The 14,112-nt window shown below is 57.5% G+C and overlaps 4 protein-coding genes across 4 annotated transcripts; 1 reads left to right on the top strand and 3 right to left on the bottom strand.

The window, feature by feature from the left end:
- Positions 1–134: 134 nt before the first annotated feature.
- Positions 135–1,908, bottom strand: P884DRAFT_199150 (glycoside hydrolase family 16 protein; the record flags this gene model as incomplete). The annotated part of the gene is made up of 6 exons (XM_069438213.1): positions 135–232; positions 348–868; positions 1,076–1,275; positions 1,383–1,429; positions 1,509–1,562; positions 1,668–1,908. 6 exons carry the CDS (start codon positions 1,906–1,908, stop codon positions 135–137), a joined length of 1,161 nt encoding a protein of 386 aa, XP_069298062.1.
- A 1,690-nt stretch (positions 1,909–3,598) lies between these two features.
- P884DRAFT_277035 (SKIP/SNW domain-containing protein) lies at positions 3,599–5,576 on the bottom strand (the record flags this gene model as incomplete). The annotated part of the gene is made up of 5 exons (XM_069443032.1): positions 3,599–4,545; positions 4,614–4,671; positions 4,738–4,805; positions 4,868–5,372; positions 5,436–5,576. 5 exons carry the CDS (start codon positions 5,574–5,576, stop codon positions 3,599–3,601), a joined length of 1,719 nt encoding a protein of 572 aa, XP_069298061.1.
- Positions 5,577–5,968: 392 nt separating this feature from the next.
- Positions 5,969–7,115, bottom strand: P884DRAFT_241886 (emp24/gp25L/p24 family/GOLD-domain-containing protein). The gene is made up of 3 exons (XM_069440248.1): positions 6,883–7,115; positions 6,612–6,800; positions 5,969–6,539 (listed from the first exon to the last, which is right to left on the bottom strand). Exons 1-3 carry the CDS (start codon positions 7,033–7,035, stop codon positions 6,249–6,251), a joined length of 633 nt encoding a protein of 210 aa, XP_069298060.1. The 5' UTR covers positions 7,036–7,115; the 3' UTR covers positions 5,969–6,248.
- Positions 7,116–8,661: 1,546 nt separating this feature from the next.
- On the top strand, positions 8,662–13,611 carry P884DRAFT_198920 (PhoD-like phosphatase-domain-containing protein; the record flags this gene model as incomplete). Its single annotated transcript, XM_069438194.1, has 8 exons — positions 8,662–8,739; positions 8,803–8,814; positions 8,868–10,468; positions 10,633–10,809; positions 12,370–12,553; positions 12,616–13,219; positions 13,352–13,423; positions 13,532–13,611. The coding sequence occupies 8 exons, from the start codon at positions 8,662–8,664 to the stop codon at positions 13,609–13,611; spliced, it is 2,808 nt and encodes a 935-aa protein (XP_069298059.1).
- Between the last annotated feature and the right edge of the window lie 501 nt (positions 13,612–14,112).

Raw genomic sequence — 14,112 nt, 5'->3', positions numbered from 1 at the left:
GGATTATGACGAGATGGGCAAGACGGAAATTCGGCACGGAGTCAATTATTTTGCTCGGTTCAGGGGCATCTACAGATTTTCGGTCATGACGCATAGGGTAAGACGTGAGGCCTCCTATTCCATCTCTCTCTCTCTCATTGCGCCTTATAGACTTGAAAGGCGCCAAACTCCCAATACGCGTTGGTGAACGCCGAAGGGTTGTTGGCGACGAAATCGACGCACTTCAGACGACCTATCCAGCGTCAGCGCATGTTGGTCAATAACAACAACAAGAAGGCAAGAAGAAAAAAAAAAAAGGGGGGGAGGGGGGAGGGGGGAGGGGAAGAACAAGGGGCTCGGTCACTCACTACACCCAGACTCCTCCCATACCGCCTCGGTCAGATAGCCACACAGGTCGATATTGATAATGATGCTCTGGTTCCGGAAGTGGCTCCCCACATCGCAGCTGGTCGCCGGGAAGTCGGCCAGCGGCGGGGCCCAGGCGCTCGGATCCGGGGTGTCCCCGGCCTCGGCGGCCGGCAGCGCCGCCGGCCCTCTCTCGCCGCCGCTTCCGCTTCCGCTTCCGCCTCTCGGGAACACCCAGACGCGGATGCCCTCGGCGCGCCACTCGAGCGCGACGATGCCGCCGCCGGCCTCGTTGAACTCGCGGCCGTAGGTGGCGGGGGCGCCCCGGACGGCGCAGCCGGCGTTGGAGTCGGTGGCGTTGTGGCAGTCCGCCTGCTCCGCGGCTGCGGCGCCGGCCATGTCGCGCCGGACGTCGGCCATGGTGCAGCCGGCGGTGGTGTGCAGGGCGACGAGGTTGCCCGTCGCGGCTTGGTTGACGGCCTCCATCACGTCGATCTCGCCGTTGTCGGGCCAGTTGTTGGGGCTGGATTTAGGGGTAGAAGTGTCAGTTTCTTCTTCTTCTTCTTCTTCTTCTTCTTCTTCTTCTTCTTCTTCTTCTTCTTCTTCTTCTTCTTTTGTGTTTTTCTGAATTGCTTCTTGATTTCCTTCGGCTCTCCGCATGATAATATTTTGGGAATGGAAATGATAGTAGGGGTTGGGGAGGGGGAAGAGGAGGAGTGAGAGAGCGTACTCGGCGAGCCAGAGGGCTGGCCATGTAGCACACCCGTACGGGGTGTGCTTGACGTCGAAGAGGAACAGTCCCGGGCCGTACTGCGTCTTGGACTCGAGACGGACGGAGAAGCGGCCGGTGGAGGCGTCCGGCTCGGAACCCGGTCCGACAGTGGTGTCGACGCGGATCAGGGCGGTGGAAGACGTTGCCCAGGTGAGGTTCTGCCCCGAGGTTTAGTCCCGGGTAGGGGTAGGGATAGGGGTAGGGGTAGGGGTTAAGGGAGGGAAGACGAGAGAGAAAGGAAGAAGAAAAAGGGGGTAGCGATTACATATGTGCCGGCATAGTCCGGATCGACGTAATGGACAAATCCCCCGGCTGTGGAAGAGAAGAGTTGTTAGAGCTCTCGAGTACTACTACTACTACTCGAACTGCAAGTGAGTTGTGGGAACCGTACCAGGGTCCCAAGTGTGGAAGTAGTTGAACTTGTCGAAGAAGGTAGTCCCCGAATCTGCCGACATTGTCAGCCTCTTGTTCTTCTTGAACGAACCCCTGAGATAATCTCAACCACGACATGAAAGTGTGCATGCATGCAATACACGCACGCGAGACTCACAGGTATCAATCAGGGTGTAGTTCAGCTTGAAGTAGTCGGGATAGCTCGAGTTTCCGCCGCCATTGTTCCTCGTCGCCTTCACGCCCACGACGGCGCCAACGACCACGACCACGATTAGCACGACGACCGTGCCGACGATCAGCCATATCCTTCTCGTCCAGCTGGCCGGCTTCCACCGCGACGGGGACGATGAGTAACCCGCCATCTCGTATGCCGAGATGGCCGGACTGGTCGGCCTCATCTCGGGCCGCTCGGGAGCTCAGAAGGGCGATTCGAAACCCCCCCGAGCAGGATGATGGTGAGATTGGCTGCGGGGAGCCCGACTTGGAGCTCCTGACACTGCTACGGGTTCGGCACAGGAGAGGCCAAAACGATGGGAACCTTGGCCGGGATACGATATGCGGCGGTCGCAGCGCTTATACTATATATTACATCGCACACCGATGCAGGTCCATGTCAGCAACATCAAGACGGGCCCAGGCCAAGGGCTGCCTGCCCGCTGATGCCGACTCGTATCCTCTGTAGTCAAGTAAGGTAGGGTACAGTCTCACTGTCGCCGTACCCACATATCTCCTCATCTCTCCTCATCTCTTATCTTCCGGGCGGTCCTCCCCCCCCCCCCCCCTTTTTTTTTTCCCCCCTGCACCAACACTTACAAAATATGAATCCCACAGAGCACACAAAGACGATGCAGACTGGAAATCAGAGCCGACGACGCGGGATGTACCTCCCTTGGGACGGTCGACGAATCAGTGCTGCAGAGCTGCGCCACAACTGGCGTTATCAGGCTGATGAAGCTCATGCGTGATGGGGACGGAGGAGTTTGGGTCCCATGGTGACGTGCTCTATTAGTATCAGTTCCGGGCTCCCACGGCTCGGGCACAAGGTCCCTGCATGCCCACGAAATCCTCAACTCCTCAACTGGTAGTAGATGGAGCCCGGGATATCCGCATGTGCTTCTTTTGACCTTTTTTCATTCCTTTCTTTTTTTCTTTCCTTTTTTGCCCTTCCTTCCCTGGCCAAGCCGGCAATGGTCGATGGGGGCCAAGTGCGCCATGTGAATGGAACGATGCTGTGCAGTGGAATCTCGGCCCACCCACCCGGAGCGACGCGGAAAACGCCAGTGTTTGCAGTATATATATATGCTGATGACACCACATGTTTGCTAAAAAAGCCTTGGTTGATGCTCTATCGGCGCCCAGCTCTGGTGCCCTAGCTGGGAGTTTCGATCGCAAACCGACTGCTGACTTTGTGTGTCCTTTAAAAACACACCTTATAGGGAAGTGAGTTTTTTTTCCAGTTTTTTTTTTTTTAAAAAAAAAAAAAGGTTTACATGATACGACTCGTCTTAACGCTCCAGAATCATGATACGATGATTGAAAAAAATTGATGTAACTACGCAGCAGGAGAGCATGTTGTGATTCGCCCGAGATATGAGGCGCTGTAGAAAGTCGTCAACGCCCCCTTCCGCAGAACTTTAGACCGGGAGAGGAGGCAACCAGATCGATGCAAGAGCTACCTACCTACCTACCTTCCTACCAACCTCGTAGTCTTGGCGGTTTGAGGCACCATTCTGTTTTGGCGGCATTACAGAGTACTTTGCAGTACATGAGGTCTCCATCGCCATTGGGATCCGTGATGCGAACGCCAGTTCTGAGAACGCCACATCAAATCACACCCAAAGCCCGGAGATTCTCGACTCTACAAGCGCGGGGATTCCGTGGTTGAGACATTAGGAAGGAGTCAATTTGATTCCTATTAGAGTCGCGCTGGACCTCTTGACGACAAGTTCAAGTGTGCATTCCGTTTCTTGTATCTGGTTCCCGCCATCGGGGGCAACTTGTGCCCGAACCGCATGTTGTAAGAAGCCTGGAGATTTAAAAGGACAAGACCCCCTTTTCTCCCACTTCCCCTCTCACTCCCTTGTCCCATCATTCATCATCGTCGTCGACTCGACTTCGCTTGGCCTGCCTCGAGCTCTCCTCCTGCAGCCCATACCCGCGCTTCGACGACGAGGTCCCCGCCGCCGCCGTCTCCTGCTGTACCTCGGACAAGAACTTGTCCACATTGAACGGATCCGTCGTGTCCTTCTCGAACTGCACCGGGCCCTCCCTGACCTCGGCCTCCTCCGTGCCCTTGAAGGTTCCCCTTCCGAGCGCCTCGCCGAACCGGTTGCCCTTCTGAATGCGCGCCATCTCCTGGTCCCCGGCCGCCTCGTCGTCGTCATCCACGTTCGCCCGCGGCCGGTAGATGCTGCTGATGGCCTCCTGGGCCGCGAACAGCGGCTTGTCGTACGGGTTGTCCTCGTTGAACCCGCTGCCGAAGCCGCTCGACTGGTTGAACAGGCGCGAGTCGTACATGCTCTCCGCCGACTGCGTCGGCTTGGCCAAGCCGAGCGCAATCTTCTCGGATATGTCGCGGTCCATCTCGCGCGCCAGCACCTGGGCGCGCCGCTCGGCGCCCATGCGCGACTGCCGCAGCTTGCGCTCTTCCTCCCGCAGCTTCTCCCTGCGCGCCGCGCGCCGCTCGCGCTCCGATTCGTCCGTTTCCGAACCGGAATCGGAACCGCCGTACGAGCCGGACCGTGAACGCCGCCCGCCACCCCCACCGGCGGCCCTCTCGGCTCGTGCTTGTTGAGCCAGCTGACGGAGGTGCTCCTCCTTCTGGGCCCGCTCCTTCTCTGCTAGCCTCTGCTGCATGATTGCTCGCTGCCGCACCTCTTCTCTGGCGTGCCTGTCGGCCATGAAGAGCGCCTCGGAGAACTGGGCGAACTTGTCGTTGATCTGGACGTCTTGCAGAGCACGGCCGTCCGCCGCCATTCTCTTGTCGAGCGGGATCGTGAAGCCCTTGGGGTTCTTCCACATCGACACGGGTGGTGCTGTGCGGTAGTATTAGCGTACAATGCGCCCATTTGAACCGTCCTGTCAACATCGTAATCCAACTTACGAATGCGCCACGCCTCCTGATCCTCTGCGGTAAGTTTCCTTGGCGGGGAGTGCATCACCTGGGAGCCGAGATCAGTATCCACAGTTCGGCCAGAAACGCGAGGAGGTGTGGAGGAACAACATACCGGTGGGGGAGGAGTCGGCGGTCCTCTCGGGATCTTCTTGTGCTTGAACTTGGGTGGCTCCATGGGATCTGCAGCAAGTCAGCTGGGCACGGCAGCCTCAAGCCTCGGAGCACGGGGGGGCATTGCATACCTTTTTGCCTCTCCACAATCTTTATGATTCTCTCCTGCTTCTTCGAACTGTCCCCCATCTGCGCCGACGGCGTGTACTTCACAAATGTCGGCTCTCTCCTCCCGCCCACGTTCACATTCTTGGGCTTCTGCGCCGCCAGCGCGCCGTTGACTAGCGCTTCCAGAGCTTTCTTCGTGCGCTCGGCCGTCTCGGTAACCTCCTGCTGGCTGGGTCGCGACAGGTCGAGATCGCCCGCCTCGGCCCGCTGTCGCAAGGGAATCAGGTCTTTGAAGGACGTGTGGATGATCCGGTCGGCGCTATGGCCTTGCCGAGCAATGGCGCTGTAATCGACCTTGCCCTCGCCGTCCACCTGCACGACCAGCGCGTTGGACTTGGAGGAGCCGTCGTTCTTCCCCCACGGGTATTGGGCGACCGGGATCTCGGGGAACGCGCCGCCATCGCCAAAGTCTTCGGGGACGCGCGGCCGCCAGCCTGATCGGTTGGGATACGGCGGTGGGCCGGCTCTCTGGCAGAAGGCGACACGGGTCAATTCGCTGCCTCGCAGAGCGGAAAGCGCAGGTTTACAAACCTTCACGACAATCTGCGTCTCGTCGATCTGATCAGCGGCAACGATCCGCGGGCCGCGCTGCTGAACCCGCGGTTCTTCATTTTCGGAACTGTGTTTCGGCTTGGGAAGAGCCCGCGCGAGGCCCGTCGCTATCGAAGTCATGGCCGGCAGTTGGTCTTCGCAGGGAGCTGTTGGAGGTTGGGAGATCGTGTACAGCAGGTTGACGGGCTGCAGGTGGGATCTTTGGCCTGGAACTGGAAAAGTTGCAGGCGTCACGACAGTGGCTGGATCGTGGCGCGACAGCCTCGAAAGCTCTGAATGCAGTAAGCTTATCGGGTCGTTATGTAACATACGTGAGATACCAAGTATGTAACTAACCGTACGGAATTCAATCTATTATGTAGTACTCCGTACGGATAACTACTCCGTAGCTAGTGCGAGAAATGACCCACTTAAAACGAGCCGTGGGCTGCCAACCCCCCCCCCCCCCCCCAAAAAAAAACACCCCGGGGAGCTCCCTGAGCTCCGACACAAGGTATGAAGGTACCTTACGTATGGGGAGAAGCCGCTGCTCCTTTTAGGATTTGCACTAGTAGGACATTATCACTGCGAAGCCATTCGTTGTCGCCGGAAAGCATTTTCATCAAGTCTAGCGCCCGTTTTCGGAACCAGTCCTCACGCCGGAAAGAAAAGAGCACATTACCCGGCCATCCCTCGTAATACCGTGAGCCATTCGAAATGATACATCGACTCTTCATGCAAGACATGCCCAGCTCGCAGAATTACGCCCAGCCAAACCGATGAGCCCATATCATAACATCCAGAACTGCCGCTTTATACATAGCCCTTCCTTGCGCCCTGGAAGAAGAACCGAACGATGAAGACTTGCAGAGCGCCCATGCAAACAATCAACGCGATCTGGATCAAGCTGAAGTTGATTATCCTCCTTTCCGTGCTCCGAACGGTGCTGAAGTTGCGGTTCTCGCGGGTCCGGAAGTACTTCTGGTTGCGGGTGATGGTCGACAGCTGGCCCGAAATCTTGAAGAGCGACTCCTCGAGGGAGCTGGTCTGCTCTGGGGAGGCACCTGGCTTCGCCGGCAGGCTCACGCGGGCCTCGTTCTCGACCTGGAGAAAGAGATAAGTTGGGCGATCAGCATGCGACGGACTGCCGGGCGAAAGCGATCGGGGTGTGCCTACCGAAATCTCGAAATCGACAAACTTCTCCGTGTAGGTGCTCATCTCGTTGTTGAAGCAGAACTTGTATTCACCGACATCCTTCGCCGTGAACACAAAGTCGCCCTGCCGTTCCTTCTCGCCTTCCATGATGGGCTTCCCGTTCGGCCCCGTTACCTTATAGTTGATGTCGAACGAGCCGCCTGATTGCACCTACAAAGGTGTGTAAGCACTGAACTGCACCAAGGACTGACTGGACGCAAGATGAGTCGGTCACGGGGCTCGGCGGACATACGGCAAAATAGAACGCGATCTTCGCGTCCTTGTTTTGGGTTGCAGAGTAAAAGCAGGCTTCTTCGTTGGCGCCGATCTTGTATGTCAAGGCCGTCGCCGTCGCCTGTACGGCCAGAAGGGCCCAGAGGCCGCACGAGAAGAGCGGTAGTTGCATCGTGCGAACCGGTACGGAGTTGCGGTCGGGGAAGGCGGGAGTTTGGAAGGGCACTTCAGTGCTTCAGGACAGCTCACCAGTCGTCGCGGCGTCGGCGTCCAAAAGACACGGATTCAGAGCTGCTAGCTCACGATTGGACGGCTCTAGGCCTCGTCACGTGCAAGCCGGCCAAGGGCCCCTGAATTCCCTGTACGGTACTGTACGGATTATTACAGGCCCCTTTTCGATTGGTCCAGTAGCTCCACTGACTATATTCCGTATACATGTATTCTGGGTTCTGCAGTTGTGCGGATTGCTATATGGAATCCGTAATCACGTAGTTCGTTCTCTACAAAGTGCAAGCCCAACACGAATCAAGAACCGAAGTACATACGATAACTCTCGAGCTTCTACTGCGTACTCCGTATTTTTGCCCACGTTATGCGAAGCTGACGAAGTAATGGCTGAGCCTGCTGCTTAAATGACCCTTTTGACTCTGGGATAGATATGGCCATCACACAGCCCAGCGCAAACGCTTCGCGGCCGCCATCATCAGCCGGAAAGATTATGAGGGCGTCGCATCGATCAAGAACGGACGACCAATATCGCAGCCCCTCGGTATCCCGGCGGTTGACGTATTGAAGGGCAGCTCGAAAATCGTCCGATCTGGGAAAGTATGGGCCATGCAACGGCACATCCGCGCAGCTATCTTCTGCAAGGTATCTCTCCTGGGTTGGACACGTTAAGGGGTCGGGGCGCGAGGGACCTCAGCATCGGGGAGTTCGTGAGGCAATTGCAAGCGACAACGCAACCCCCTTAGGTAAAACCGAGCCCCAGCCTGGGCATCCGCTTACAACAGGCCAATTACTAGTCTCGTCAAGCCGCTTTCCATCAACGGCGAATGATTATTGACGGTAAACAATCAGCAACCTAGCTAAAGCGTTGCCCGCTGAAACGCCAGTTGGCACTACGCATAAACTCAGACCACTGGTAAGGTGGAACCCATAGGTGCGCTGGCAAGGCCGCCATTTCTGTCAACCCTGCCGATATCGTCAATAGCGACGAGGAGGTCTCTGCTCCTTCATCAAGGTAGAAATGAACCCAGCATATAGTTTTATATCTGCGTTTAATCAGAGCCCACCAAATATATATAGATGTACGGAGGTACCTATGTTCACGTAATGCCCAGACATGTGACGTACCTTACGTATCTTACGTACGCTGCTGTCCCCAACGCAATGCTGTTTAGGTATCCGTAGGGCAGGGCGAAACAAACCGGGGGTGTTTCCAGGTTGTGACATCAGCGCCTTCGCAGCCGTCGCAGGTTGCGTCAGTACCTGTCATGCGAGGAATCGAGCACACCGAGTCGAAGGCTGCTGCTGCATTGCATCGCAAACACGTTTTCTCGTTTCCGGGAAATTGATCGCCTCATTGTGATCGCCATTTGCCGGTTCCATTGCAGCCTACATTTCATTCCCAATTGCTTCATCCGAATTGGTTTTTAGCAGTACCTACCTACGGTGAAAGACCGCTTAGTTCCATCAGACAGTAAACACCACCCAACGGCCACCACAGACGATATCCGACATTGTAATCCGTACTCTGCCCCGCTTTTTGTGTTGTGGCAAAACCAGGATCGTCGCCCGGATGGCGACATCGCAGACCAAGGCCGCGGTTGCGGCCTCGATCGGGCTGCGGGCCTTATCTTACGTTTTCCTGAGATGGGTGAGTCTCCGTGCTTCTGCGAACTCCAAAGACACCGATAAGGTGCTGATTTCAGATGTATAGTCGTTGGTACCAGTGAGTTATACACCGGTAAAGAACAAAAAGAATTGCTCGCTCACGGCCAAAAGGTCCTCCCTGTCATCGTCTTTACCCTTTTTGCACTCTATCTGCCTGCCTTTGTCTTGGGCTACCGGAAAGAGCCCAAGTACGCGCTTGTGGACAGAGTAGACGTGGTTGTCACCGAGACGACGGTGGAAGGCAAAGGTACGCCGAACGACGGAGACGGCAGACGGAACCATGGCGGCAGGGAGGTTGTGGCCGAGGATGTCAGTGTCAAGGAGACGATTTCGGTCGAGGACAGGCCGCTGAGCCCCTGGAAGACGCTGCTCACCGGAGCTCCGAACCCGCGCAGCCTGGCCTTGTCCCTCGCCACGCTTCTCCTCAACGGGCTCTGTGTCGGTCTGGTCGTCGACCGCCTGTTCCGGGAACGCTCCTATACCGTCGACGACTTGTCTTTCGTGCGAGTCGGATACGTCTCGGAGAACGAGGCGAAGCTGCTGATCCGAGAGCCCGACCAGTCCAAGATGCCCATCACGGTCGAAGTGCACATCAAGGACCCCCAGCCTCCGTTCGACAACCCGCTGTGGCAGAACGCCGGCGGCGTGAGGTGGACCGCCGAAGAGACCGACTACACCGCGGTCGTGTCCATCCCGCTGCGGCACTCCAAGAAGCGGACCTACGAGTGGCGCACCTCCAACAACCACTCGGGCGAGTTCACCGCCCCTCCCCCGATCGGACACGCGGAGGAGACCAACTACGGCCCCTTCACCTTCCTGTCGACCTCGTGCATCATCCCGCGCTTCCCGTACAACCCCCTGGACCACCCGCTCTCTATCCCGGGTCTCCGGCACCTCGCCAGGGTCCTGCCCACCCTCGACGCCCAGTTCATGCTCTTCCTCGGCGACTTCATCTACGCCGACGTGCCGCGTTACTGGGACAAGTCGGTGGGCTACTACCGCCAGAAGTACCGCCAGGTCTACGCCTCCCCGGACTGGCCGGCGGTCGGGCAGAACCTCAGCTGGATCCACGCGCTCGACGACCACGAGATCTTCAACGACTGGTCCGCGAACCTGACGGGCGTCTACACGTCGGCCATCGACCCCTTCCACCACTACCACGCGGCCGCCAACCCGCCGCGCGCCCGGCGGGCCTCGGCCTTCGCCGCGCGCGCGCCGAACGCGACCTACTTCGAGTTCACGCAGGGGCCGGCCAGCTTCTTCCTCCTCGACACGCGCTCGTTCCGGTCGAGCAACACGCTGCTCCCGGCCACGGCGACCAACAAGACGATGCTCGGGCCCGACCAGCTGGCCGACCTGCTCGCGTGGCTGCGCCGCCCGGAGCCGCGCGGGGTCAAGTGGAAGATCGTGGCCTCGTCCGTGCCCTTCACCAAGAACTGGCCGGTCAACACGCGCGACACCTGGGGCGGCTTCCTCGCCGAGCGCGCCGTCGTGCTCGAGGCCATGTGGGACGCCGCCAGCCGCGGCCTCGGCGTCGTCGTCCTCTCGGGCGACCGCCACGAGTTCGCCGCCACCAAGTTCCCGCCCCCCGAGGGCGACCCCCGCTGGCCCGAGACCGCCACCGTCTGGGAGTTCTCGGCCAGCCCGCTGAACCAGTTCTACTCCCCCTTCCCGACCTACCGCCAGACGGACCGTGATGATGTCATGGTCAAGTATGTGCTCTCACATCTTCCTTTTTCCTTTCTTTCTCTTCCTTGCTTTCCTCCTTTTCAATTTCCTCTGCCCTTCCCTTTTTTTTATCTTTTCTTCCCCCCCCCCCTTTTTTTTGGTCCTCTTGTGGTTGCTCCTGGTGCTGATCCGGTTGTCGTATGTGCAGGTACATCTACAAGGGCAACTCCAAGTTTGGGGCGATAACGATCGAGAATATGGAAGGTAGCGACCAAAGCAGCCTCAAGTACCGGCTATTCATCGACGGCGAGGAGGTGTGGAACACGGTCGTTCTGTCTCCGCCCCCGGCCAAGGTTGACAGGTCTACTGGCTCATTTTGGGGCCGGTTCAAGATTGGTGCATGAGCCTGCTGACCGGTGGGCTAGTGGGATGGAATGAAGAGAATCCGACTGTCAGGGGGGGGAAATAGGCAGTGATATACAATTTGTAAGTACGGATTACATCTACACATGTGGGGCAGAGAATGACCTAGGCCCTAGCCAAGGCTCGTTGTAACTTTTGGAGCCATGGTGTTCGACTTTTTTTTTTTTTTACTCAAAAGACACTTGTTATCATCCACAATATGCGCCACCGGGGACACTGTTTTCGTCAACGTTTGTCCCGTCCGGGCGGAGGTCTTCGTGTTCCTTACGGATGCAGTTGTTTGTCGATTGTCTTGTCTGTCGGCGATACGAACCCTAACCCTACCTATCTTCAATGGATCAGTCAAAACCTTTCCTGCCGCCTTTCACTTGAGAACCTCTAACCCAATCAACGGTGTTATAAGCCCACGCGCACTTCCTCTTTTAGCCGTCCCTCAACGCTGCGGCTCTTCTTTAGCGCAGAATATACGGAGTACCTAACTCTACAACCGCACCGCACCTCACCTGACAACCCCGTTCTACCGAGGTCATCTGGGCCCACGCGCGGTTTCCCCAGGTCTTGGCGTTTGCGCTGCTGTGGATCTCTCGGGCGCCCGCCTGCACTCGTCTCGAGTATTATTGTTCATCAGGTCATCGTTCGACGCAAAACTTACGACCAACAGATGATGCCTTTTTTGCGATAATTGCCGTATTCACCATCCCAAGGCTGGAACTGTAATTAGACGCGTTGTGCAAAAATGAGACTCCTGCAAGCAGTGCGGCCAGTTCTCGCTCGACGCGGGGCCGTGACAAGGTGAGTCTGCATTTGGTGGGCATGAGATCAAACTCGCATTCTCTCTCTGTGTGTGTTTGTGCGTGTGGGTGAATTGAACAGGACCGAACAAAGGAATTGGGAACGCTGACGGACGACCAAAGACAACTGCTCGGCCAGCCCGTGGTCCGCAGCCCGGTGGTTCTCCCAAAACGATACAATAGCGGAGCTGAGTACAGGGAGCCCACCGACTGGAAGAGAGCCATCGAGGTCAACCGCTTTGGGCTCTGGATAGAACTCCCTCCGTACCTGGAGTTTTCCGGCCAGAACGTTCGTCGCAACAACTTGTGAGTTGGAGTCCGGGAGCGATTTCGGTTTCGGCCGACAGAAACTAACTGAGCACGCCCAGTCCAAACATCTGGCTTCGGTGAGTTCAAACGGGCCCTGCGGCAGCGGCAGCAGCAGAAAGTAAGAAGGCTCGCGAAACGCGTCTCTGACCGTCGCTACACCGCGCAGAGACAACTGCCGCTGCACCGACTGCGTCAATCAAGACACGAAGCAACGCAACTTTGACACTTTCAAGGTACCCCAAGGAATCGAACCGTCGTGTTGACCTGGCGTTTTGTGCTGACTGGGCTCTAGATCCCGCCAGACATCCATATCACCAGAGTCAAAGCGGATTACACCCATGTCTGGCTGGAATGTCGGTTTACTCTCAGGAAGGACGGACATGAGCGTGAGCTGACGGCGCTGTAGGGTCTGACGGCCACAGGAGCGTCTATCGTTGGGACTTCCTCCGGCACTACATGTATTACGATTACCGCGCCGACAAGCCCATGCGGGAATACTGGGGAGACGAAATCCAGATGAGGCCTCCGGAGGTTGATTATGACGTGGTCATGGATGATGATAATAACGACCATGGCGTCGCCCTCTTGACCGATAAGATCGCAAGTGTCCCCTCCTCCCCTGGTCAGAGTTTCCTCTCGGCCAGGATCCAACTGACCTGTCGTCACAGAGGACATACGGCTTCTGTTTCGTCAAACACGTTCCTTACGAGGACCCGGACGACACCCGGAAGCTGCTCGAGCGCATCGCCTTCATCCGGCAGACACACTACGGCGGCTTCTACGACTTCAAACCCGACCTCGCCATGGCCGACACGGCCTACACCAATCAGGCACTGCCGCCGCACACCGATACCACCTACTTTACCGACCCCGCAGGGCTGCAGGCCTTCCACATGCTCTCGCACGAGCGCGGCCCGGATGGCGAGAGGCCCTACGGCGGCGCGTCGGTGTTGGTGGACGGGTTCAAGGCAGCGCGGGTCCTCCATGACGAAGATCGGGAAGCGTACAATGTCCTGAGGAAGGTCAGGCTGCCGTGGCACGCGAGCGGCAACAAGGGCATCACCATCCGGCCCGACGTCAACTACCCGGTGATCGAGACGCACTCGTCCTTGGGACTGTATCGGATCCGGTGGAACAACGATGACAGAGGAGTGGTCCCCTTTGACAAGGTCCGGCCCGAGGTGTGGTACAGGGCGGCCGCCAAATGGAACGAGATCATCAACCGGCCGCGGCTGCAGTATTGGTTCCAGCTGAACCCCGGCACGGTAGTCAGTAAGCCTCTCTGACCCCATTATACCTACCGTTTTGGTTTTCAGCAAAGGGGGGGGGGCGGGGGGGAGGGGGGCCCCGGCTGCAGGGTGAAGGCGGCTACGGGCGGGGCTGACACTGTTCAACTATGCATAGTCTTTGACAATTGGCGTGTCCTCCATGGCCGAAACGCGTTCAAGGGTATCAGGAGGATCTGCGGAGCATATAGTGAGTACATTCCCACCCCTAACAACAACACCGATCTTAATTTCCGTTTGTTTTGCGTGCGTCTGTGTGTATCCGCGCGCATTTACTGACTTTCAACTCCCTCCGCAGTCAACAGGGACGATTGGGTCTCCCGATGGGGAAACCTCAACCTCAGCGAGCGGGAGAATCTCTACAGAGTAATTGGGTAGGGCATTGTTTCGACGCGGCTGGCTACTACACGTGGTGGTTTGCTTGCAGCAGTACGGTAGGTAGGGCAACAAAAAGTTCGGCCGGTTCGGCACTCCTGGGTTGCCCTTGAAAGCTTGACTGCAGAAAATCCGCCTTTTCAATGCGCTCCGGGGCAGGTTCCTGGCCGGTTTGGCTGATTCGACCCTCTTGCACCTGGAACTTCAGGGTCTCCCCACCGAACAATCCACCGCACCCCGCAGTGTTACCCCGCCAACTCTGGGTGCCTGGGTCTCTCTCTCTCTCTCTCTCGCGCGCGCGCGCGCTCGGAGCGGTAACAGTTACACCAGGCCCGTTCGAGTGAGTGATATTCGTGTGCAGACGCAACGCGACTTGACAACCCTTTGGGCTCTCACCGTATTTTTTTCAGACTACCCTCAACTATACATCCAACTCAACCTTTTCGGACCTCTCCTCTTAGGCTCATCCCTCTCTCGGCTTTACGGCGCCGATAACATATGCAA

The sequence above is a fragment of the Thermothelomyces heterothallicus genome, assembly GCF_042370625.1.
Source record: "Thermothelomyces heterothallicus CBS 202.75 unplaced genomic scaffold P884_scaffold_9, whole genome shotgun sequence".
NCBI classification, from domain to species: domain Eukaryota; kingdom Fungi; phylum Ascomycota; class Sordariomycetes; order Sordariales; family Chaetomiaceae; genus Thermothelomyces; species Thermothelomyces heterothallicus.
Note: the sequence above shows the minus strand (reverse complement) of the source record. Positions and strands in the feature narration are given on the sequence as shown.